The sequence below is a fragment of the Dermacentor albipictus genome, chromosome 1 (genome assembly GCF_038994185.2).
Source record: "Dermacentor albipictus isolate Rhodes 1998 colony chromosome 1, USDA_Dalb.pri_finalv2, whole genome shotgun sequence".
Classification (NCBI taxonomy): Eukaryota; Metazoa; Arthropoda; class Arachnida; order Ixodida; family Ixodidae; genus Dermacentor; species Dermacentor albipictus.
Window position 1 is genome coordinate 461,143,539 of NC_091821.1, and position 27,219 is coordinate 461,170,757.

General features: G+C 46.4%; 1 protein-coding gene across 1 annotated transcript in view; it reads right to left on the reverse strand.

Moving 5' to 3' along the window:
- The window catches only part of LOC135902797 (uncharacterized), a 38,931-nt gene extending 17,698 nt beyond the window's left edge, over window positions 1-21,233 (reverse strand). The window contains exons 1-2 of the mRNA XM_065433061.1: window positions 20,618-21,233; window positions 311-460 (exon numbers count right to left, since the gene is read on the reverse strand). Of these exons, the coding sequence (XP_065289133.1) occupies window positions 311-451 (141 nt within the window). The 5' untranslated portion in view covers window positions 452-460; window positions 20,618-21,233. The remainder of the gene's footprint in view (window positions 1-310; window positions 461-20,617) is intronic.
- Between the last annotated feature and the right edge of the window lie 5,986 nt (window positions 21,234-27,219).

Consider the following 27,219-nt stretch of genomic DNA (forward strand, 5'->3'; position numbering starts at 1 on the left):
CGGCCGATGTAAACCGCTTGTGCTCGCGAACAAAACCTAACACGAGCGTATTGGAAAAACAAACGTGCAGAAATAATAATCGAATTGGCGCAATATTTTCACCCACATGCTGTAGCTGTAATGCATGAAGTAGTGTATGAAGCCGCAGAAGCCGGTCAAAAGCAACTTCACTGCGAAACGCACGCAGTGATACTCACATGACCGCACTGCTTGCGCGGCCGCTGCAGCACTGCCTGCTAAGTATGAAATTTAATGTAACCGCGCAAGGATTCTCATCCAGCGACAACGAGGCAAGTGTAATCCTGCTCACCTGTGGCATTCCCTTGATGTCGTGGATGCTCTGGCCAGCACTATTCAGCGTGGTCGAGTCCGCCGCAGAGGTGGACAGGAGCAGGATGAGGAGCAGCCAACAGTGCAGCACCAGGGCCACACTCAGCCAGTGTACGCGCATCCTGCGTGCCTGCAAGAGCGTGGGTAGTGCAAGAAAATCATTTTTTTCGTAGCCCACTCAGCTCCTTTAAGAGAAGTTCACCTCAGGAACACCTATCTAAATACACGGGAAGGGAGAAAGTGTTTTTCTCGGCAACCACCTCCGCGATTTTGATGAGACTTGCCGGATTTCAAAGAAAAGCTTAGGGCGTGCTGACTGCCAAAAGTAGACTTCTGACTTAGGCCATCAAATGTTTTGAAGAAATTGATGACAATCGCAAAAGTTTACAAAACTGAAACTTCAAGTTGACAACTCCGTAACTCCGCAACAGTTCGTTATATAGCGATCTAGCAAAGTCCACCTATTCAAACAATAATTAAATTATGGGGTTTTACATCGCAAAAGCACGATTTGATTATGAGGCACACCGTAGTGGGGGACTTCGGAAATTTAAACCACCTGGGGTTCTTCAACGTGCACCTGAATCTAAGTGCACGGGTGTTTTCGCATTTCGCTATTCAAACATTGAAAGTGGTCAAAATTGGTTCATTTTACATTACTATGAAATGCAACTGGTAAGGCCTGTGACCACTGTAGCACCACGTACCTAAAGACCATGTCTGCTCGAGAGGCTGTCGCAGACGCTGTTTACACAACTGCGATACCTGTTTTCTTGGCGCAGAGTTACGGATTTGTTAACTTTGTTCTTCAATGCTTTCGAAACTTACTAATTTACAGTAATTTCTTAAAAGCTAGTGATATCATAAATGTAAATTCTGTTTCCTATAGCCGGTGAGTATACTGGATGATTTTGTTAGACCGTACAGAATTTGTAAACTCGCCTGTGGCAGATAGTCATTGAGCTTGATTACACAAAGAGGCGGAAATTACTCTGCCAATAAACCGAAATGCATATTCAACTAATTAAAAGCATGTCTAATGAACTTTTAATGAGTTACTTTGTGCAATATGATGGAATTCACGAATTGCAGCCGGTGAGACCACTTGGAATGAATTTTCAGGGTGATACCATATTCAAGACATCCCTTATTGAAGTGTGCCACGAAATGCGTGGTCATTCCCGTTCATTTGCATCAATGCAGGAAACAGAGCTTTGGTAAAAAAAGTAAGTGGAACATTGTGTATTTTCTCTTGGAACTGTTGCGTCGCACATCTCGAAACCCGTACGATCCTTACATTTCGTTCCGAGTGGGCATGCCTTGCAAACTCGCTGGCTACACTTCGTAAATTGCGATATGTGTCGTAAAGTGCCGAAGGAAAAGCATAATTATCAAGTTCCTGTTAATGATTCGAACATGCATTTCGATTTCTCGTGCGAGTAATATCATTGAATGAGTAAAGGCCAGGCCCAAAAGACCAGGACTGAAGAAGGACACAAAGGACAGGACCGGCGCCGGTCCTGTCCTTGAGAGAAGCAGTTGTCTAGTGAGGGCATTTCTACTGTTCACGTGTGCTTGAATATAGAAATCAGGGTTGCCACTCGCGGAAGGCGAAACCCTGTATCTCTTAACCCTGTAATGCAAAAGCACATTGCCACATAAAAAATGAAGTTAGAACAACTAGTTGACCTTTATTTCTAGCGATAGAGCATACACTTGTAGAAAAAAAGAGTGCTGAGTAAATACTTGGTAACCGGTTTGCTGAACTATCTGCTATTGAAAACTCGCCCCAGGATTTCAAGAAAGCTGTCATAGGCTATAGGCAGTTCCATGCGACTAAATCGAAATTGTGAGGCGTCAAATTCTGTGTCGCAAAAATGATACGTTGGGACATTATTTGTTTAGAAGATATGGTTTGTACATGTGCACCAAGGCGAAAAAGTGGCGCTGCAGTGCTGTTGTACGTGTTTGAATGCGAGGAAGTGTGCGTCTCGCAAGTGGGAGCTTCCTCGGCCAACCAGGACATGTTGAAGACGCGTCTGGGGAAGAACAGCGTTACAATGGTTAGGTGTTAACTAAAGCAGAGTGTAAGATGCTGTTCCATTCCAGTTACTTTCTAAAAACATCCTTTATCAAAAATGAGACCTCGATACAAGGTGTACAGTTATATCAAACGTGATTAGCAACTGCGGATCGATACAGTCGGAGGAGTGACGACAAGGTTCATGTTCAGTGCGTGCCGATTTGGTCACATTTGTATTCGTATTCGGCTTTACTTGTTACTATCAATCAATCAATCAATCAATCAATCAATCAATCAATCAATCAATCAATCAATCAATCAATCAATCAATCAATCAATCAATCAATCAATCAATCAATCAATCAATCAATCAATCAATCAATCAATCAGTGTATGAAAAGAAATTTTTTTCTCTATGAACATATTGGCGTTGTCCTCAAACAATAATATTCATTGATTAGCCTTACTTGTAGAACAGAAATTATTAAGGTCTAGCCTTATTCAGCATGCGATAGTTGGTGTGAACATTATAAACCTACTTATAAGTATATTGCAGCATTGACTACAATTAGTATTTTTAAATGCGAAGCATTTCTTTGCGAACATTTGCCACATCGACAGTATCTATGTAGCCGCCTACGTCTTGGTACTCTCATGATCATTTCGTCAACTTGGTATGTAGGAAAATTAGCATAGTATGACGAGAGTATATGACGAATGTTAATGATCGCTCATGACATGAATATCATTATATATGTCATGTAGGTCATGAAACGGCCGCCTGTGTTTTGGTGCTCTCGTGGTTGTTTCGTTTAATTGGTATGTACCACAATTGGCATAATATGACAAGAGTATGACGAACGTAAATTAGCGGTGCTAGCATGAATATCATGACATGTGTGTCATGTAGGTCGTGGAGCAGCCGCCTAGGTGTCGGTGCTCTCATGGTTGGTTCGTTAACTTGGGAGGTACCAAAATTGGCATATGTTTCTGGTGGTCTCATGGTCGCTTCGTTAACTTGGTGGGTACCAAAACTGGCATACGTGTTGATGCTCTCATGGTCGTTTCGTTAACTTGGTAGGTACCAAAACTGTCATACATGTCGGTGCTCTCATGGTTGGTTCGTTAACTTGGGAGGTACCAAAATTGGCATATGTTTTTGTTGGTCTCATGGTCGCTTCGTTAACTTGGTAGGTACCAAAATTGGCATACGTGTTGATGCTCTCATGGTGGTTTCGTTAACTTGGTATGTACCAAAACTGTCATACGTGTCGGTGCTCTCATGGTCGTTTCATTAACTTGGTAGGTACCAAAATTGGTACACGCGTTGGTGCTCTCATGACAGTTTCGTTAACTTGGGAGGTACCAAAATTGGCATATGTTTTTGTTGGTCTCATGGTCGCTTCGTTAACTTGGTAGGTACCAAAATTGGCATACGTGTTGATGCTCTCATGGTGGTTTCGTTAACTTGGTATGTACCAAAACTGTCATACGTGTCGGTGCTCTCATGGTCGTTTCATTAACTTGGTAGGTACCAAAATTGGTACACGCGTTGGTGCTCTCATGACAGTTTCGTTAACTTGGGAGGTACCAAAATTGCCATATCTTGTTGGTGCTCTCATTGTCGTTTCATTACCTTGGTAGGATCCCCGCAGACTGCTTCGCATAACATCGATTCCTACAGGGTGTGGGATCTGCTGGCTTTTTTTTCACTCTGATCTTCCTTGTGCAAAATGTATACTTAAAGTTTATCTTGGGGAGCTTTCTCTCATTACTTTATCATAGTAAATGGTTCAGTCTGGGCAAGTTTTAAGATCGCATTTTTATTGCGCTTAATTTGATGCCACCAAATAAAAGTGCTGCAAAAGTAGCTCAATTAGGGCACCGGCGCTGTCAACGCTTCAAGGTTGCCTCTTGACGGGGCCCCAGCTGTGTTTACTAAATTTACCCGGCTTTATTTTATTCATTTCAGTAACAGAACTTGAAAGGGTCTGAAGACGAGCTCGTTGGTATACTTCCATGGTAGAAAAACCACGCTAAAAACACACATAAAAGAACATGGAACGAGTGCTGGTCCTGTGTTCTTCCTTCTGTCCGTGTCTTTAGCGGTGTTTTTCTGCCATGAATTAAACAACATGATATCAGAAATGCGTGAAGTTTTATAATAATAATAATAATAATAATAATAATAATAATAATAATAATAATAATAATAATAATAATATAATGTTTTTTGTTAGAGAAGGTGCCTTTACAAGTATATTTTCTGCGCACCTAATCATGCAAATGCTTTGAGTGCGCAGGCACCTTGGCGATCATGCGTATCGTTTAAACAAATGTAGTAAACGTCCCAACAGAGGGACACAGTACAGGCTGCTGAAACAACGGAACAAAATGTCAACATGTACATTTTAAAGAAATAATAGTAAGTAATAAGGCTGCCGTACAATTTAAGCGCAATGGCATTTTGTTACCGCATTCATTTTTCCTTTTTGTTTGTTCTTGATAACAGTTATGTTTGAAGCACATCACCATACTCATTGGCTTATTTTTGTCTGGTTTTATTTCTTTTCATTTCCATTGTCGCTCAGCACATTTATCATTTGTGACAGGGAGAAGTGACGGACTTAACCCTCCTCTCTGACAAGCACCGACGCCAGGCCATTCTCAGAAGACATTATTCTGGATCTTTGACCCCGCTCGAGATATAGAATAACAATTCAGATCATGCAATCTTTTTACACGGCACAGGACTAGCCTGGCGATGTTACATACAGCGTTGCTGTGCTGACCACTAGTGTCGTCGCACCAATATCCTCGTCACCACTATCCTGCATTCATGGTTCACTGGAGCTTTTAATCAACCATGAGTCAATGCGAACTGGCTCAGTTATCCACTCTCCTGCAGATAATCTTGCATCCCTATTTGGTACCCCGTCTTAAGTGGAGAATGGGAGCTGAGGGTGCAGAAGTTCGAGCCGGCCGGTCTGTCTCAATTTAAATAAATTCTATTAGCCTATGTGATAGCTAAAAAGTTTAAAATTTCAGTGAAAATCATGAAGCAAACGGAAAGCCTTAAGTGTGTCAGTGTCAGCTAGAATTTTCTAATTATTCTAGAGTTCTTTGGATTGTTAACAGGCGGAACTTTCTCGTCTACAGCCTGCCATCTACTAAGCTGATCCAGATGTGTAACGTGGCCGAGCAGGCGGTACCACCACATTACGAGGGTCGTTTGATGAGCATGGTAAAAATACAAGAGATGCCTCTACAATTCTGTTTTTTTCTAGGTCGCGTGCAAGAAGCACCCTACATATGACGGCAGAACTTCTTTACCCTGGTACCGACAGTTAGTAAGCTTCTGAGAGCCATTGCTGTGTGATGATTCCCGCCAAAATGGAAAAAGGTGAATTTCAAACAGTGATCTGGCATTTTTATTTAAAACACTGGACGGCTGCCCAAATTAAAACCGAGTTGAATGAAGTAATGGAGACTCTGGACCATAACTGAAGACCATTTACTGCTGGATAAATGAATTAAAACACTGCCGAACTTCGACGCAAGATGAAGTACGTCCAGGGTGTCCAGTGGAGGTCACCATGATGTCCAGTGGAGGTCACCACGCGTGATAGTTCATGGAACTATCACGCAAGACCACCGAGTGACATTACATGAGATAGCTGAAATTTCAAGCATCTCGACAGAGAGGCATCACAATATTCTTCATGAGAAATTGCAGATGAAGAAGGTATGTACACTCTGGGTGCCGCGACTGCTGACGATCGACCAAAGGCGCATGAGGGCAAACATCTCGAAGCAGTGTTTGTTGGTGCGTGATTACAATCCGCAGGACATTTAGTGTTGATTTGTGACATTTGATGAGACGTGGACACATCATTACACTCCAAAGTCTAAACAGCAGCCAAAGCAATGGACTAGGCCTGATGAAAGTGCTCCAAAGAAGGCAAGGACTGTTTGTCCAGCCGGAAAGGTGATGGCGACTGTCTTTTGGCATTCGCTGAGAATAATCTTTGTAGACTACTTACAAAATAACAAAATGATAACAGGACATATCATGCAACACCTTTATATCAACTAAAGAAAGAATTGCGCCTTAGATGACCTGGGTTAGCACGAAAAGAACTCCTCTTTCACCATGAGAATGCTCTGTCCCACAGGTCGCTTGTTGCGGCCAAACTGCACGAGTTAGACTTCGAGGTAGCGCCTCTCCACCCTGTTCTCTGGATTGGGCCCCATGCCTTCTCACCTTTTCAAACCTGAAGAATTGGCTCGGTGGAAAGAAATTTTCTTCAGATGAAGAGGTTATCTCAGTGGTAAATGATTTCTTCAATGGCCTCGAGCGATCCTTTTTTTCTGAGGGGATAAAAAAAAATGGAGCACCGCTGGAAGAAATGTGTGGAGCTGGAACGGAACGATGTCTAAAAATAAAATATTGTTTTCTGCAAACATGGTATCCTTAATTGCTTTTTACCACACTTATCAAGCGACCCTCGTACGACGCCCACGCTAGCCGAGAAAGAAGAATTGGTCGCGCTACGATGGACACACAGATACCCACACGTGCCAATAAGCGGCTCGCAAAAGCTAACCGGTTTTATAACAGATGAACTTCGCAGCTTCCTGAAAGGCAGATGAGCAAGCTCAAGCCAAGAATTTCCCCTAGTAGTTAGAGTGACAGTTCTCGAACGAATTACAAAGAGTACAAAACGCAAACGATAAATATAACCTCTAAGAAGAAAGAAGCTTTGGCAAGGCCTTTTTTATTTTCTTGCTGGGTAACTGATTATGCTATATTCAATTGCATCTCGCACTGTCAAAAAAAGAAAAAAGACAGCGCGCAATTTTTACGGAGCAACACACCGCCGTAACGAACGAGGCCACGCTTACGCTACGTTGAAGCTCGCCCTACGGCACTGCACATGCTCTGCTGATCGCGCACGTAAAGCAATGCTACTCGTGCAGTGCGCTGCAGGCCAGCGGTGCTGGCGATTTTCCCGCACATTCATGACGAAACGAAAAAAAAGCGATAAGAAAGAGAGAGAGAGCAAGCGAAGAAAAAAAGGGGGGGGGGAAAGCAAGAAAGAAAGGAAATGAAAGAAACCGAGAAATTGAGCAATATCAAAGAAAAAGGAATGCCCAAGGCAACCGACGTGTCCAGTAACATCCTCATACTCAAGCGTCGGTCACCGCGTAAAAAAGTGAACCAAAAAGAAAGAAAGAAAGAAAGAAAGAAAGAAAGGAAGGAAGGAAGAAAGAAAGAAAGAAAGGCAAACGAGCATGCGCACTCGGTCGAGTAAACGAGAACTGGATGGGGAGGCGCGGGTCGCTCTCAGGAAAGCTACACGAGGTTGAGACGACGCTGACTGGACTCGCAAGGAAGAAGAAGACAAGAGCAGGGTGGCGGAGAGGGGATCCGCAGCGGCACACGTAATTCGTTGCGCAAGGATCCCAAACGCCCCGCCACCGGTGCTCCATCGCTTACGCGGCCGACCGCGCGTTGCGCTTCTCGGACCGGCGTCCGCTGGTTTAACGAGCCGTGGCAAAAGAGGACAGCGCTGGCCCTCTCGCTTGGACCTCTTTGGGCGAGTTGTGTTTTCTCCGTTCGTTTCACTATGTGCTGCCACACCCGGAGAGCGGGGCTTGGGAAAAATACCGGTACGCGTGCCGTGCGCGTGTTGACTGAGGACGAGACAGAGGGAGCGAAAAAGAAAGAGTCAAGCAGCGCGAGAACAACGGGCGTGAACTGAAGCGTGCCAAATCGAGGGAAGTGAGCAGCCTGGCGGGAAAGGAAGAGATACGACACGAGCACACCAGCTCGCCCTTCGAATGACCGTTCGAGTTATCGCCGGCGCGGATAAATTCAAGGGCCACTGTGTGCGGACCCAAACTGCTGCTCGCACAGAAAAGTTGAACTCTAAGCATAGAATTTGACGGTGCACGTAAGTAACATTGAAACGGGATATGTGATCAAGTAACTCGTGTGTCCAAGCAACGTCTCCGGAGAATCAGCAGGCTTCTGGCCTTGCCCGTTTGCTGCCCGTATTGTTTGGCGCTGGCTGTACGTACCTACAGTCAGCCAAATCTGTAGCTGGACCACGCGAGCGCCACGTTTTCTATCTTCCAGCACCTTGTGACGGAGAGAATTTGCGAGGTGGTGAATGTTGAGCTCACGCTCGCCGTCTTGTAAACTTTCTCCGTCGTAAAGCGCCAGAGGCCAAAAAATATGGCGCTCGCGCAGTCCAGTTAAATATTTGTCCGGCTGTACGTATTTGGGGCATATGTAATGAAAAAAAAGAAAGAACAGTGCATAAGGTATCCGCAGGTAGATAACACCTGTTCTCGATTTATGCTCATCAGTAGAGCATCAATCATGCAATGAACGGAAAGCCCGCTTATTTGTTGAAGGACACGCCGACGACGTTTCTACAGTAGGTCACTGCAGCATTTATTTCTTAAAGAATTTCTTTAAAATTGCGATGCCATGCCCCCCCTCCCCCCCCCCTCCGCTCAGCTCCCTTTTACATTTTCGTCGATGATTCAACGAGGAAAATTATATATATATATATATATATATATATATATATATATATGGTCGGTACATGTATATAAGATGCAGAGAAACGAGTTGGGAGGCTTCTACGAGCTTACGGCTTGGCAAAGACGGCGCAAGCTGACGAGGAAAATTCCAGCTCAAGACACCCTACAAGTGAGCACGACTACAAAACTGTTACGTCCGTCTGTCTAGCGGCTTCGAAGGAATCTGACTGCCATGGCGTCATACTTCACTGAGTGTAAGGCCAGGTGTGACCCAGCGGGTAGAGCTTCCGAAGCCCTACAAGCGCGCGCGCGGTAAACAAATAATAAAAAGCAACGCCCCTAGAAGCCGCCGGGGGGTCATTTTAAGCCCGAAAGACGGACAGCCGGAACGACACGTAATTATGCGCGAGGCACGAGCCGTCATCGTCACGCAAGCAGCGCACTGTTCGGCCAGCCGTTACGGCGGCTTTTGTCTCGTCGGTAGCTAGCATCTTGGAAAGTGGAAGACATGTAACGCGTCCTCTTCGATGTTTGCTACGGACTTCTTTGCAAACCAACCTTATACAGAAGTACGCTGAGAAAGGAAACGCTCGGTTTCGCGTCGGTTGTCTCGTGACTCGATGTCGCGGTGCAGGTGTCTTGCCTGCGTTTGCATTGCCTACTCGTGTACTGAGGGTTGCATATGAAGGAGTGCCATACATGACCCTTTCAGCTAGACAGCTGGAAGATTTCCGCTTGAATTTACCGCGGAAGTAGCAATATGCGGCGGATTCAGTTCAATACTGCGCTTTCAACTGCTCTTTACTTCCCTCTTCCCCTTCCCACAGCGCTACGTAACTGGCTACAGCAATGTGCCTCCGACCGACCTCTCTGCATTTTGTTCCAATAAACGGTTCTCACTATCTTTGTAAAAAAACTATGGTGTTTTACGTGCCATAACTAGGATCTCATTATGAGGCACACCGTAGAGGGGCACTCCGGAAATTTCGACAACCTGGGGTTCTTTATCGTGCACCTAAATCTAAGTACACGGGTGTCTTCGCACTTCGCTCCCGTCGGTATGCGGTCGCCGTGGCCTTATATTCGATCCCGCAACCTCCTGCCTAGCAGCACAACACCATAACCACTAAGAAACCACGGCGGGTGTACTATCTCTCTACTTCACAATAAAGTCGTAGTTACGCACCGTCTGTGGCGACGTCAGTAAAACATAAATTAAGCTGCAATTATAAGGGGGCGTCGTCCGCCCCGCCTCTGGTGGAAAGCGCCATTGGCCATATCGGTGACAGATGGCGCCACCATTCTGTTCAAGCAAAATTGCCATTATTGTTTTAGTAGCATCGTCATAGACGTCGCACATTCCGGCTCTATTGTGAACGAACGAGGCAAGTATTAATCGCAAAAGTCATATGACACTAAATGCACCGCATGTCGCTATCTCTGTGCTTTAATTGGGCGGAAATAAGCCAGCGATTTAGCTGACAGAGTCGTGTATAGCTAGTGTTCTTACTTATGCAACATTCAGTACAGCTTATGCAGACGACGATGGCCGCCTTTAGTAGTCTCTGCCTTATTCTGGGCTGGGTTGATGACATCGCGCGCCCCATACTTATCCTCGAAGCGAGTCGTTGTGTACACATTTCGGATTCTCGATTGACTGCGAAGAGACAAGAGAACAGGTTGTTCGTCATCCGCTTATGCAAATACATCTGTTGACATTGGAGCGTTGTTTCAACCCCACGTGTTACACCTATCCAGCCCCCCACACGCCAAAGGTTCCACGTGACTGACGGCTTTGGCGAAGCCGGCTAGCCGTGCAGCTCTTGGGGTGATCAAACTGATTGCCTGGCTTAGCGGGTTAAGCATCGCCTTGAGGATAGTGACATACACTGGGTTGCCGGAAAGACTGGGCTCATCAGGAGACTCTTGGCTCGCCCGTGCTCATTTCGAAGGCCCCGTTGGATTGTCAGTCCCATGGTTTCGTATTGGCATTACGTGCCGACACTTTCTTCGTTACGAAGTAGGCACCTCCATGCGCAAATGCGCTAATGCATGCGAACCAGCGACCGTATTCACAAAACGTTCTTACGCTAAAAGCCTTCGTGCCAGCCAATAGTGATATCGGACATATTAGCTAAGGCGATCAGCAAATGAAAAACAGCACTTACGAAAAGCTTTGTGGATGCGGCCCCAGAAGAATTATATATATATTGTAAGCATTTATGCGGACTTCATCTTCATCTGTACAAAGTCATCATCAATCATCGGCTCGTGTTCGTTTTCGCATCGGCGCCATTTTTTCTTCTTGGAATAAAGCGTCGTCTCGACCGTGGTATTTCAAGTGGTGGAGGCGCTTTAAGATCCCTTCGACCTCAATCCACTTCAAGATCTCTCCTGCAGCTACGTTCGGGACGCCGCTTACGCCAAGAGGCCGCCATGTCACAAGACCAGACCGCAGCGTCCACCATCTCGGTTCAAGTGCCAGCCACCCCCAATCCCAGCCCTGCCAACAACCGGTATCGCGATCCTGAAGTCTTCTCTGGCTTGCCTGGTGAGGGCGTTGAAGACTGGCTCGACAACTACGATCGTGTCAGCGAATGCAACAACTGGAAGGAGACATCGAGGTTAAATAACGTGCCATTTTACGTCTCTCAAGTAGCCAAGACATGGTTCCTGAATCATGAGAAAGACTTCCGTGATTGGTCGTCTTTCAGGGAGCAGCTCCGGCGGATTTTCGGCACACCCATGGTTCGTTCGGAAGTTGCGAAAAAGAGGCTGTCTGAGCGCGTCCAGCATTATGGCGAGTCGTATACCTCGTCCACTGAGGACATCCTCGCGCTTTGCCGCCGTGTCGACAGTGCCATGCCAGAACCTGATCGCGTGCGAGACCTTCTTAAGGGTATCGGATCTACTGCCTTCAACGCACTCGCCGCTCAAAACCCTTCGACGGTGTCGGACGTCGTCTCCGTCTGTCAGCGCCTCGACGCCCTGCAATCAATCCGCTTGCAACCGGACTTTTCCGACAACCCCCTGGCAAACAGTATTGAGTTCCGGTCTATCATTCGAGCCATAATTCGTGAGGAATTGCAAGCGCATGGCTCACGCCCTTGCAGCAGCGCTGACGTCCAACCTGCTTCTACTGACCTGCGCGGTATTATTAAGGAGGAATTGGCCTCCCTGCAGAACGCCCAGCATACCAACGCTTCTCCTTGCCCACAACCGGCTTCTTACGCCCAGATTGCTGCAATGCCAGCCGCGCCGTCTCCAATAACACCACCTGCGCCTGTTCACGATCACCTGGCACCTTTAGTCACCCGAGCTCCGAACCCACCTTACTACTCTGCCTGGCGTTCGTCGAGGCCTATCTGCTACTACTGTGGGTTTCGAGGACATATCTCCCGGTTTTGCCGACGCCGCCAGCAAGACGAACGTCGTGGTTACGCGGCCTTTGAACGCGATGAGCCACCTCCTCACGTTTACCGCACTTATGACGATAATCCTCCCGTTCGCCGATCTCCATCTCCGGCCGACTTCTCCAATACCGCACTCAACACACGTGCCTCGAGACGCCGCTCCCCATCGCCGCTCCGACGTTCTGTTTCGCCACTTCGACCTGTCTCCCAACTCCATGTCCAGCGACCGGAAAACTAACCAGTGCGGTTTTTGGAGGGAAAACTGCATCGCCGCGAAGTGCTCCAAGTCCTCCTGAACGTCCTTCGAACATGTTATTGGTGTCTGTGGAGGGTGTGCCTTTGTTAGCTCTGATTGACACGGGAGCTACTATATCTGTTATGCGTGCGGACCTGTGCACTCGTCTGCGGAAAGTGAAGACGCCTTATATTGGATCATCCCTGATTGGGGCTAATGGAGCAGTCATTCGACCATCAGCCCAATGTACAGCACGCGTCTTCATTGATGGTATCTGTCATCACATTAAGTTCGCGATTTTATTCCCGTGCGCTCATGAACTAATTTTAGGTTGGGACTTTCTCTCGTCAGCGTCCGCTTTAATCTCTTGCCGTCAACGTGTAGTCCATATGACCGAGACAGTTCATTGCAGCGGGAGTGCCGATGAGCCACGACTGCGTTTTCTCACTGCTGCCGATTCTGTACTGCCTCCCGGCCACGAGCAAGTCCTAAGTCTCTCTTTACGGACATCACCAATGGCGACGTGTTCATCACTCCTTACGGTCGCTGGCTTGCCCGTGGGATTGTCTTCGCTTCCTGCCTGGTGCGGTTCAAAGAAAGCTCTGCGTTAATCATCGCTTTAAACGCGACCACTGAGACAATCCTCCTACCTCAAGGCTCCGCAGTGACCTGTTATGTGGATACCCAACCAGTCTCCCTGCTTCCTCTTGCCGCCTCGCAAGCTCTTCCTCGACAGGACAAATCTGCTGCATCTGGCCTTGCTTACGTGATAAGTCCTGACCTTACTGCTGCTCAACATGAAGCGTTGCTAAAATTGCTTACGAAGCACCAGGCCTCCTTTGATATGGATGCTTTGGCACTCGGACAGACTTCCGTTGCCTTCCATCGCATCGACACCGATGGCCAGACTATTGTACGCCGTCGTCCTTACCGAGTCTCTTTGGCCGAACGCAAAATCATCGAGGAGAACGTCGCCGATATGCTGAAAAGAAACGTCATACGTCCCTCCGCCAGTGCTTGGTCATCACCCGTCGTTTTAGTGCAGAAGAAGGATGGATCGGTACGATTTTGTGTTGACTAACGTGCGCTAAACGAGATCACCCGTAAGGATGTATATCCGATGCCCCGTATCGATGACGCCCTTGATTCGTTGCAAGGCGCGCAATATTTTTCCAGCCTTCATCTTCGCTGCGGATATTGGCAAATTCCAATGCATGAAGCGGACAAAGAAAAGACCGCCTTTTCTGCTCCGGATGGTCTTTATGAGTTTAATGTAATGCCTTTCGGTCTATGCAATGCTCCCACCACATTTGAAAGAATGATCGACACGGTTCTTCGCGGCCTCAAGTGGAAAACTTGTCTATGTTACCTCGACGACATCGTCGTGTTTTCCTCGACTTTCACTGACCATCTGCAACGCTTAGATGAAGTGCTCACATGCCTTTCTAATGCCGGACTTCAACTGAACACGAGGAAGTGCCGCTTCGCTAGCACAACGATTAAAGTCCTGGGTCATCTCGTTAGCAAAGACGGCATCCAGCCCGATCCGGATAAAATTTCCGCGGTGCTCAACTTTCCACGCCCACTTCGTGCAAAAGAACTGCGCAGCTTCATTGGACTCGTCTCATACTTTCGACGTTTTATCCAGAAAGTTATATATATATATATATATATATATATATATATATATATATATATATATATATACATATATATATATATATATATATATATATATATATATATATATATATATATATATATATATATATATATATATATATATATATATATATATATATACATATATACATATATATATATCACATTCAGTGTACCGGAATCGGTGGACGCGAAGTTTCGTCGATGATGCTGTTGGTGTGGGTACTAAACGTGTTCCGGTAATGCAGACATAATGTAATGTTATGTAGATACCTTGCTTGTGTTATGTAGATGCTATGTTAATTCCATGCACACGCGCTGACATCACTTGTATTGAAGCAATACAAAATCATTAATTAAATTGACGTCAATCGTTTAGCGATGTGAACGATCGTCATCGCATTCGAGGATATTCATGCCCGTCACGGCTTTCCTCACACCCTCTATTCGTAACGCTTGACGTTTAACGCGTCTGCACCAATTGCAAAAGTTATGAACAACTGCGCTTACCAATCAAGTCGTTGGTATATGCCCTTTTCGGTGGCGTTGAACTTTAAGGACCCCATTTGGGACGCATAAACCAGCGGCACTACGTAAGTGTTTTCTCTCCGAACTCCTTTACGGTGAGGTCAAAGGTAATCTTTGTGCTGTCCTTCTCCGTGCCCTAGCTGTGTGAGAGACACCCCACTACGTCATACTTGTTGTGGCATCGACGTCAACACTGCAGAAAGAGGCAATGAATCTAGGTCCACATTCTACAATTCAGCTACTGTAATGCGATAGCATTACCAGGGTCGGCCGACCCACGCCTTCGGTTGTACTGCATGCCTCGGGTCCAATAATATACTGTGTACTGCGAAACCACGGGCCCTATAATGTAAAACTATTCCAGTATGTCTTTATTACAATCTCATGACTTCAAATTTGCGTAACCGCTGACGCAAGCATCGGGGGCTCACCAGCAGGGTTGTTTGAACAAACCAATCAAACGCTCTCCATGTTCATGGGAGGTCACTTTTGTTTGCTTGAAAAACGAATAACATTGCCTGCTCTGAACAGCTTGTCTTATTGAATTGGCTCACAAGAGGCGAGGATCATGCTCAAGTGGGAGAGGGATACGATGGGGCCGAGCCACTGCACTGAATATCGATAACCGGATCAAGAGGGTGGGGCCGGCGTCTGCGATTGGTCCGCTTTCCCTTACTTAGCTTCTGATGGCTGGTCGAAAATCACGGCGTCATGCAACAAAAGCTTAAGAATTACACTAAAAGGGATCCTCAGCAAAGAAGCATTGGTAGAATGAGGTCGCAAACGGGCCGAAAGTGCTTGAAAACGTTACACAGCCACGCAAAAAGCTTTGTTATACGCAAATAAACCCATGCTCTCCGGCAGGTGCGAGTAGCCAGTGCCTGAGTGATCGGCGGCAGCCATCTCTTATTCCTTTCGGAACGGGGCCGCCTGTGGCTATTTAGAAGAAAAATCAGTTTTGTTCGGTATATTAATGCATCTTTAACGCGTACGAGTCGCTTTGACGCGGTAAGTGTTTGCGGTTTTGTGACATCGCGTGAGAGGCAGTGGGTGAGTGAAGTGGGTGCAGCCCGAAAACGTTTGACCAATTGCCGAGGGCTAATGGCAAAAAGGCGTCGAATCAGAAATAATTATTTTTGTTTTGTTCAGTCAAACTATGCATAATAAGTGTGTACACGTCACATCAGATGGGAAGCTATCGCGGTTTTCATGACGTCGCGTGACAGACAGGTGAAGTGGGGGTGGTCCAAAAAAGTGCTTCACCAATCGCGGTGGGCTGATTGATGAATTGGAATAGAAAAGCTTGGAATAGTTTTACGTTATAGCGCCCAAGGGTGCCGAACACCTTGATATTTGACCGTACATGCGATCCGGCGTTCCTATAGATTTTTTCCCCGCAGACTATGCGGCTCAAGTTCTAAGGCCATAATTATCTCGGCGCCTGAGCTTGTCATCTTGTTTATATTTCCTTCAAATATGGGGCAGATTGTGGGTGATGTGTAGGCAACGTTCAAGATGTGTGGAGTTCACTAAGGTATTTGTGGTAAATTACTATTCAAGCGCTCTAAAACGCTATGTGTAGTCTTTAGAATGGTACACAAGTCAGCTAGCCATACATGAAAAACTACCGCAGCCAACGAGATCAAATTTGTTCTAATTGAGGGAAATATTATGGCTGATGCGCAAGCGAAGTTCATAATGTGTGAGTGAAGTACAATTTTTCCCAAGGATATTTCTTATTCGAGCACTCGAACACCTTACAGGCGTGCATCGTTTGAAGCGGGAGAGTCATGCACAGGCAGCGTTTTAAAACGTGTGCTCTATATAGGTGACCAGAATTCTTAGTGCAACTGCTCGAGAGAAGGAGTTTCGCTGAAAATTGGGCTGTGATTCTTCAGGGACAAACACGTCCACTGTCTATATTGATATGCAAAAGCAGTATTCTCAGGTCATCGCTTTACAAAGATAGTTTTATCGTACGATTCCAATTTCGGGAGGCTCGGCAGTGAAGGCGTCAAAGTATGCAGCCGACAGCGCTTCTGGCACTGTGCGAAGTTGCAGAACGTGGCACAATCAGTGCCAGAAACGCTGTCACGCCCTGTGCGCTGACGTGCCCGGTGCCTATACTCCGTTCCGTACATACAGCAGTCAGCGCTGTGGAGGCTAGAGGGAGACATATTGCAGTGGTTTCATTAGCACTTGGATATAGTTCGATGTTTTTTCCCGCAACTGTGCGCGGCCATTTTTTATAAGCATTGAATTAAACAAGTTTTAACCCTTACAAACAAACCCACTGTGGTACACTGGTTCTAATGCGTTGTTTTAGTTAATTTTTATTTTTGTTGTTCTGCTCGAGTTTTTTTTATTTGCAACCTGTCGCGAGGAGCGTCACGTGATTGCTCGCGCGAGCGAACGCTGTTGACGTCCAGCGAAGCAGAGATGGAACGCGCAGACTGATAACTTTTCATGACCGAACTTCTTGCGTAGCTTCCACAACGTTGACTGCTGTGTATGGAACGGAGTATAGCGTATGTAATCACGCGAGAGTGATGTGTTTAGAAAAAGTTTATTTCGACAAGAGACGATATGAACACTGAGTCATAATCACGGCACGATGCCCATAAAAACTGGTTTTCAATACAGCCGTGTAGTTGCCTGAAAGCCTAGAAAGACATTTCGCCGGCCACAGGTATAGGCGCCGGTGGTATTCAAAGATTGCGCTCCAATTCCGAATTTATTAGCTAATTATCATGCGGTATGTCATGCAATTTGGAAGTCTCATTACCAAACACAAATATCTCTTAATGAGAGTTCGCTCAAACTTAATTTCCTAGTCGAGATTCTTCGCTTTCTGGGGTCGAATTCACGTTTCATTCGTAAGTGCTCTTTGCCATTGGCTGGCCGCTTTCGCTAATGATGTGTCCAGCATTGGGATCGGCTTAAGTTTTCTCTTAGGAACAATTGCGGCGTAAGGCGTTTTCGTGAATACGGGCCCTGATTCCAGCTTTATGTTTGTGGTAGAACACGCTGCTGATGAATCCTTTCTGTGGTCACTCGAGAAGTTAAACCAGCGGTACGGAGTTGCAGTTTTGCCGTAACTCCAACGCGGTGATGACGTTAATCAGCTCATTATTACGCGAAAAACGGTGCACTGTATTGCACAGGTCGACCTGCAGAAAACATGCCCATTTATGCACGGAAAATGTGGTTTGCGTGTGGCATACTCTACAACGTGTTAACACGACCATGGCTTCGTGAGGCAATGCTTCTGTGAACATTACTGTTTGGCCAGTGAAGTGGCGGTCGTACTGAATGGAGCGTCAGTTTACCGGAACCACATTTCTTTTCTACAGTGAATCTGTTAGTCGGACTATAGGCGCTCGAAACCGGTATTCACCAAGTTTATACTTCGAAATGCGGGTCATGTTAGCGGTAATACGCAGGCTGATTTGGGAATGTCTGGGTTAATTAGGGTCCGAATGAAAATTGTGAAAAAACCTCGTTTCCGGCCCGCTTACAGGTGCTATGTGAAACGCTTACAATATTCCCTCGCTGACCTGAGAGAACGCCCAAAGGATGGCAGGAATTTTATATTTGGAGAGAAAACGGGCCATGTTACAGGCGACTAGCGCGGAAAGCTTAAAGTGTGTTTAGGTTAATTTCAGAATTGTTAATTCGGTTAATTAGGTTAGGTTAATTGTTCCTCACGAATTGCGTATCGTGAGGAACATGTCGTAACAGCGTCGTCATTTAGCGCTTTCCACTCTATCCGACGCATGTGTATGTCTCTCTTTCCGGGTGGCTCGTTTCCTCACGTAATGATTTTAATGGTTAGCGCCTGATTACCCATGCAAAACTCAGCATCAGAAACACTATGGTGCATAGCTATATTTACGTGACTTTTTTCTAGCGAAACTCAGCCGCCCGTTGCTGCGACGAGCGTCGGTGTCGGCGTCGGCGGTGGCGTTGGCGGCGTAACCGAGCGAACGAGCAAAGCGAAAGATGAAAGAGCGAACGCGTAGCGGGAGATTGAAGACACCAGCCGCGAACGGCGTAGACTAATGAGAGCGGTCCCTTGAGTGACGTGCACGCGGGAAACTGGTGTCATGCGGACCCGCCCGACCGCTCGATGCGTACTCGTATCTAGTGTCAGCCGCACCGCTCGTTTCGTACTATCGTCTGCTCGCGTCAGCTGTCACTCGCGCTTGTTTGGTTAGATTGGTTTGCTCTCGTTCGCACTTGTTTCGATTGTTATGGTTTGCGATTGTTTTGTAATGTGGCTGTATACGCGTGGCGCGAATTGTGTAGTACCTACTGAAACCACGTGGCACCAGTGGTTACTCTGGTACCTTCACCCAGTCATGTATAAAAGCCGACCTGCTTAAACCGCAGATCAGATGTTCGACGATCGGCGACTCTGCTATAAGTGTCTCTAAAATTCTTTGCATCAACATATCGCGAAATATAATCAAGTAGAGACCTGCGCACATATTTCGCATTAGGGAGTATATATATCGCAATCGTCAGTGTTTTTTTTTTTCTCGAATTGTTTGTTGTTTGGCGCCCTTCAGCAGTTGTTGCGTAATCACTTAGGAAGACGTGCGAGCACGTAAAAAATGCTGATACTTTCAGTGGTCCATTTTCGAACTGGCGGGGGCTCAGAAATCGTTCTGTTGCCTTTATACGATGAAAAACCAACCATGAATGAAGACAGGCGTATGTTCATCTCCGTTACTGCACAAGGAAGCCGGGTTTTTTATGATTACGTGATGTTCAAGGGTGCTTCATTATTTTTCTTTCTGTTATTTCTTGTTTGCTTTAAAATCGTTATCTCGCTTCCCAGCCCTCTGACGTGAAGGGAGCGATTTCTAGCCGACCTTTCCTTGTTCTGCGCTATGTTTGTGCGTCCCGACATCATTAGGGATGCCTTTACCAGAAGGTAATGCTCGCGATAGAGACGAACGAGATTACTGGGACGTTTTAGCGTTATACATAGGGATTTAGTAGTTAGTAGCACTCCAGGATTACCGAATAATGCCGTAGTGTTGTTTCTTCGCAGGACACGCGTCAATGCACCGGAAGGCGCATTAGATCGTTTTGCGGGCGGCAACAGCAGATTTCATGGAATTCATTTCGCTTAATCCTTTAACCCCGAGACCAAACCTGTTAACATTTTACAACTCTGTACCAAAATCACCAACAAAAAGCCTAATCTTGATCGTGCAGGATGCAGGTATTTTTGCGTTGCTCGCCATAAATGAACAAAACGCGTCGACTCGTTTCTCTGCTGGCAACGTTTAGACAACGGCCACGTCTAGGTTTTCGGCAACGTTTAGAAATTACGTGCATGTTGAGGGAAAATAACTTTTTCGAAACAAATTCTAGCCTTTCATGTCATGCTTAAATATGCAAAGTGAACCTCACAGATATTCTTCTAAGTAGGAACACTCGGCGCAAAAAAAAAACATAAAGTAAAAAAAAATCCACTGCCACGTTAGGAAATGCCTAGAATGTTTACACTCCCTTGGGATGCAGTGGTGGTAAACGAAATAAATGAATCATTCTGCGACAGGAGCAAGTATGTGTCGTGAGAAAGTACTGAACGCTCTCTAGCTCTCAAATACCATTAGGATATAGAGACAGCGCACAAATATTTCAATCGTGTTCCTTGTCTAAAGAACGGGACTAGCCCATTTTCTTTGTACATTCGTGACAAATCACCGTTGGACTTAGGGGGGACTTGAATGAAGCATGTACCACGACTTTCTTCACCACCCTACTGCTACTCGTAGAAGCTCCTCTCCCTTTTTCTTAAAAAGATAGCACCGGCGTCACGTTTCAACAACGAGCGACGCTCGTCGAATCGCTTACCTCGGTGTGCGTTGACGCGGGTGGGTGAGAGGGGTCAAGACAGCAGCGACGACCTCTGTAGCTGGTCGGCGAGTAACACGTCACAAGTCCGAAGGGTGTTCAATCAGTGCCGGAAACTCAATCAGAGCCGCTCTCTTAAACTGTCCTAATACAGTCACTTCTCAGCGCAGAAGCTCGCAGAATAACAGCAATACTACAGACCGGTGCGATGGCGTAAACGAGATGGGCGAATCACTCCTTGAGCAGACGCAGTCGGCTGGTTTTGCACGCACACGGCACCACAAGCAGCGCGAGCAGCGAAAGAAACACCGAGTTTGTTCTTGCGTGTAATATATATATGCACCGGGCCAGTTACTGCATGCGTTGGCGTCGTCAGCGACTGCGGATACGACGAGATTCGTACAGGTAGTGGTGACGGTCGTTGCGAAAAAAAGAAAGCAGAAGCGTCCGCTGGTTCTCGATGCGTTGAGTGTGCGTCGTCTGCTGCTACTCGTGCAGTGTGCGAGATCTCGCGCGCGGTGTACGACTGACAGGACCGCGCGGCGCCCATGCTTTTTCTGGGCCGCCCGGTGAGGAAGACCCAATTCGGCCGTCCAATGCCTCGCCACTCCCCATCCTCCTTCTTCTTCTTCTTCTTGAATCGCGGCGATGCGGGGTCACACGCTCGCTGTCTGTGTGTACGCACGGCCCGTCGTCTGCTACTCTCTCCCTCACCCTTTCTCGCCGCCTGCTTACCTCTTAATCTTGTCGTCTGCTTTTTTGTTGCCATTTTTGATTGCGCTTTCGTTTTTTTTTCTTCAATTTTGTTTTCGTTTCTCCCCGTTCACTCAGAGCCGGCGAGATGTGGCGGGGGAGCCGTGGTGCGGATACAGTGTGACCAATGGTTAGAGCACCCGCGCATCTGTCAGCACGCCCTGGGGAGATTGCCGGAATGACGTCGCAACCGCCAACGTTAGCGCAGGTCGTGGTGTCGTGCTGAACGCTAAATTAACTAAATTAGATGCACGTCAGCTTCCTCTTCTTTTTCCTCGGTTTTCGTAGACGTGCTCGCAGCAGACGATGCGAAGCAGACGGTGCGAAACGAGTGGCGAGAAGCAGACGGGTTTCTTCACGCTCCAGAGAGAGAGGGGGAGGGAGAAAAAGAAGAAGACGGCATACTCGCTTCACCGGCGGGGCTTCTTTGATCGTGGAATAGAAGAGCTGCGTGTACGTACGCGAGCACATATTGTAAACCACTGGGCGTTGCACCAGAAGAGGTGCGATGATACGGACACACGCGATGGATATAGGGCTGGCCTGCTTCAGATACTGCTTCTTGGCTTACTTGGTGCCGTATAGGATTGACTGGAATGTCGCAACAGCAACACACTTGACTTGCATCAGTTTTGCCTGATAGCGCCAAGCCCGTTGAAGGCACAATACCGGCCTAGCGCTTCTTTAAAAAAAAGAATAATTAAATTATGGGGTTTTACATGCCAAAACCACTTTCTGATTATGAAGCACGCTGTAGTGGAAGACTCCGGAAATTTCGACCACCTTGGGTTCATTAACGTGCACCTATATCTAAGTACACGGGTGTTCTAGCATTTTGCCCCATGGCGCTTCTTTTCTAAAGCTATCTTACAGCTTACAGAGACGAACGCATCAATATAAGATGAGCATGGAAAAGCTCGACCAAGGCTCCTTGACACTGAGACGGATGCTGGGTCCCTGGCCTTGCCCATCGAAACAGGGCAAAGCCCTGGACTTCTCGTTCTCGTATGTTGACTGAATTAGTTTGCTGTCTAAACTATGACTCCGGTACGTCGTCTCATGAAGACTGTGATTTTATTTTCTTTTGCTTTTACCGTCTACATGCATTGCGACGCACACCTACCCTACTACTGATAATAAAACACGACATGCATTCTTTTAAAATCTTATCTTCCTTTTTTCTTCTGCCCACGTTCTTCTAGGGCCTTTCTTCTCGTTCGTCCCATTCCCTGCAGAGTAGCATATAGGCGAAAATACGATGGCTAAACACTCTGCATATTCAATAAAGAGCTTTCTCTCTCTCTCTCTCTCTAAAGCTATCAAACTCACTCACTCACTCACTCACTCACTCACTCACTCACTCACTCACTCACTCACTCACTCACTCACTCACTCACTCACTCACTCACTCACTCACTCACTCACTCACTCACTCACTCACTCACTCACTCACTCACTCACTCACTCACTCACTCACTCACTCACTCACTCACTCACTCATGCACTGCAGCAAGTCCTTCACGTTTCTGTCAAGTCAGGCTTTCGACATTCTTTAAGGACTCCTCTGCAATCCATTCAATCGTCAGCAACGCCAACCAGACAAAATAAAATTTTTGTCTAGTTGACGCCTTAGAAATAAAGGTTTGTGAAAGAGGTGCAATCGTTAATTCGAACTATATATACGCTAACTGGGTAAAGGCATGCTTTTTGCTGCAATCAGATTTTACGAACAGTAGTTAGCAAAAGCAATATATATATATATATATATATATATATATATATATATATATATATATATATATATATATATATATATATATGTATATAAATGTGGCAAGTTGTAATGGAAAGTGCCGACGGCGTTCCCTCGTTTATACAAACTATTCTTAGTCACCGAGGCACGTACCGGTCCTTGTTGTCTTGCCTATACGTTATCGCTTGAGCTAACGTGCCTTGGAAATGATACTGTATGCACGCCGGGGTGTCTGCACACGTTGGTTCAAGGCTTTCCATTTAAGGAGACGAACACCTCACGCATGTCAAGTAATCGTGGAGCATTGGTCTTGTTAGCACGGCACAAATTTTTACTAAAGCACAAGCAGCGAAGCGACATTGTGACCGAACCGGTACACGAAGTTCTCTGGGGTCAATGTGATGAACGCACTGCTGCCACGTCGCGGGCGCAAATGGGTCTACATGACTGTGAATGACGTACGGCTAGTAAACCCAATAGGCATCAATACAGGCTGCCTCTGTGGAAGAAAAAGAAACAAGGACGCTCATAAGCCACTCGGGGAGCAGAGCCGAGTGAGACTGAATTGTTCTTCAGCCAGCACAATGGATGCAGACGCCTTTATCACATTCCAAACCGATTACACAAAACGTCCGATGCAATTTTGTGAAAATACATTTTGCGAAACAACGAAGGTAGAAGATAGTGCACGGTTGAGCGTGCTTTCGATATCGCACTTTAGGAACAACGACACCTGTGGCCGCTGTAGCGCACCAGAGGAAAACTGCCACCAGCAACTCAGTTTTCTGTTTCCGTGACTGCGTCCTATGAATAGCAATCCGCATCGGCCCCCAAACTTCAGGTCTCAATACTAAAGTATGGCTTCGCTGGAGCGCCGCCGTTTCTGTGGCGAAGGACGGTGTGTGTCACGCGCACACGATGCGGCCCCGAGTAATTTGTAGGTGCGACTGCGAGGTCCGGCACAAGAAAGCTAAAGTATAACATCTAGTACGCACGATTGCATTGTGCGGAGTCCAGGAAGCACACGCACGCACACACTATGCAACCGGAGCAGATTTACCGTGAATTTGCGAACACAACCAGACGTGGAAATCGTCGACGTAGCCTATTATGAAGGTTAGGCTGCCTTATAAGAACAGACGGAATAGATCAGAGAAAACACGTGCATGCGCCTGGTTTTGTGTCTACATTTCGACATGTGTTGTGAGGGGTGCAGTGCGTAAACGAAAGTGTTGTGGTCATGTTGTGGCCTTTGCTCGAGATTACAAGCGGAACAGGGTGAATTGTGCGCATTGCCGTTGGTTGCATATGACTTCATTAATCGCTCCACTAAAGCCTCGCTTCACATATAGACATAGAAATTTGCGTTGGGTTCGCATAATTTTTTTGGATGACCTTTATGCTCTTTTGTGCAAGTGTGCCGTTGCGCAGCAACATAATGTTTGAAAACGTTGCCCAGGCGTATGTGTGAAAATGTTCTTCTTCCACACGATATTTGTAGACGGGAAATTGAAGGAAGCGATGAACAGTTGATGATGTTGTGGTCGTCATTGAGGCTTTAAATTGTTGTTCTTATCATGGCCTCATATCATGGCTCATACCCACGAAGGTATTGGCCACTCTGGGGGTGAGGGGGTAGTGAAAAGTACAGAGAACAAAATAAAGAAACGAACAAATGGAATAAAGAGTGACAGACATAAAAATAATAAATTGTGCCAATTAAAGAGTACATCATCTTTATAAAGGAGGATTTAGTTCATCAGACGGGCAGCCCTATCAGCATGCCTTTTCGCATAAATAATTGTGACTGTGTAGTCATTGTAGTCAGTCATTTTATTGATATGAAACGTTCTTGAAAAACTGGAAGAATGGATTTCACGCTGTCATCTTCTGTTCGACTGTAGAAAATCGGCTTAACGTGAGGTTAATGCGGTGACGCAGGGAATGAATGACTGTTTTTATCGGAGAAAGATAAATAGAGGCGCAAGATAGAAAAGTAACAACAGAACATGCTCCTATATTCAGGGATGATTGTAGAGATGTGGCTAGCCGAATCCGTTACGGGACAATGGGGCGAATTGCGAATGGAGTCACTCACGCGCGCATTACGTATATTCGAGGTAACCGCACGTTAGGAGATAGAAAACGGACCCGTATTCGCAAAAGTGTTCTTTCTCCGCAGCTGTTCGTAAGAGAAGACACTGACCAATCGGGACGTTGAACGCTTTACTGGCGGCGTGAGTCGGCCGATACCAAGCAGCACTTACGGAAAGAAAGCTTTCCTTTTTTGAATTCAACGCCTGGCTTCTACTCTAGGAACTGCGGCGTCACGATGGGAACGTTCTTTTCTCGGTTTACATTTTGCTTCCAACAAAGGACAGTCACCATCGAACTGAGCCTAAGAATATCGCAACGCTCGCTCCCTGGTCTTTAAAATAGAAGTGCGACAAACAATAGGGTACGATTGACCCGCAAGTTCTCTCGCATTGACGGGCCAGAAAATGGCGGTATATACCTGTTACTCTGCGGTCGCCGACAAGAGGTAAGTGTGGGGTGCCAGCATCAATGTAGCTCGGATAAAGCCGTCATCGTGATGTATCAAGCTTTTGCGCCTTGCCGTGCCGCACTTAACCACATCATCGAGTGATGCCTGAAGCCAACGACAAGCGGCGTGCTGTGTCTCTTTGCAGATTCCACTATGCAATGAGTATGGGAAGGTGCTGACGAATGGGCTACCAGTAAAAAAGAAAGCTGTTTCATAATTTTAATGTGAACCTGGTCTGGATAAAGCGGCTGTGACTTGATGTTGCGGTCATTGCCACTGATTGGCGTGATGCATGAGATAGTTCATGCATTTATGTACTCACGCATACACATAACTATTGTACGTGTTTAAATAATTACGCGCGTTCACGTAGTAGTGAGTGTTTGTATTTGTGTGTATAGTGTGTATCTTGTCTATAGTGGTCAGGGGCAGTGACTGAGTCGTAGTGATGGGACCACATGTGCTTATCAAATAATGAATTTTTTTTTTATCATCGCTCCTCTACGTTCCTATTTTTACCCTTTCCTATCCCCATTTAACCTCTTCTTTCCTCTCAGTGCTATACGATTGCTTAACCTGCAGCCTGATACATAATAAATACTCGCTGCGAATTCACCGGGAGTGCGGCCCCCTCACGAAATACCCTTGAGCTGCTGCAGCGTTCAGATCAACCCCGCTGTTAATGACGACTTACCGGAACAAGAACTCTCTTTCGAGAATATGTCCGGGTCACATTTGTCTATACACCGTTGAAATGCGCAGGTACGCCAAGGTTTGAGGGCGCGAAAATTTTTGTGATGAGCCGTGACCTAGTTGCCTAAAAAATAATGCAGGCACTCCACGATAAGAAAGGGGCGGAATGCATCAGTTTTCGGAAAATGGGGTTTCATGAATATTTATACGTCGTAGTTTATACAGACCATATGAAACCGGAACTTGCATTGGTTGCCATTATGTGTGTGTGTGTGTGTGTGTGTGTGTGTGTGTGTGTGTGTGTGTGCGTGCGCGTGTGTGCGTGTGTGTGTGTGTGTGTGTGTGCGTGTGTGTGCGTGTGCGTGTGTGCGTGCGTGTGTGCGTGTGCATGTGTGCGTGCATGCGCGCGCGTGTGTGTGTGTGTGTTCACTACTTGCGCGCATGCATACTTAATCTGTGTGCGTTTCCTGCGATAAAGTCAGTTGGAAGTTATCAACTCCCCTGCCCGTCTCATTAGCGTCATCTTTTTTCTTTGCGCTATTCTGAAGTTTTAAAAGATGTTTTTGATCTGACTATAAGCGGCGCTTCTGTTCTTTTAATCACGTGAGACGGAGAAGGAAACAAAGTCGGCTCTTCCGGGATATTCTGCTTCTATGTGTCCTTGTGGTTGCACTCTCGGATAGTACTCGTGTTGACTCAGTTCTCCAGTAAAGTGACATGACGTATCTAGTTTAACGTCACCCCCTGCTAGAGAAGGGAAGACGACAAGTGTTCTGTCCCCGCGAGAGCACGGAATAGAAGAAAAAGAAAGCGCTACCGTGTGTTGCTTTTGATATGTACAAAAAGAAAATGCCGCAT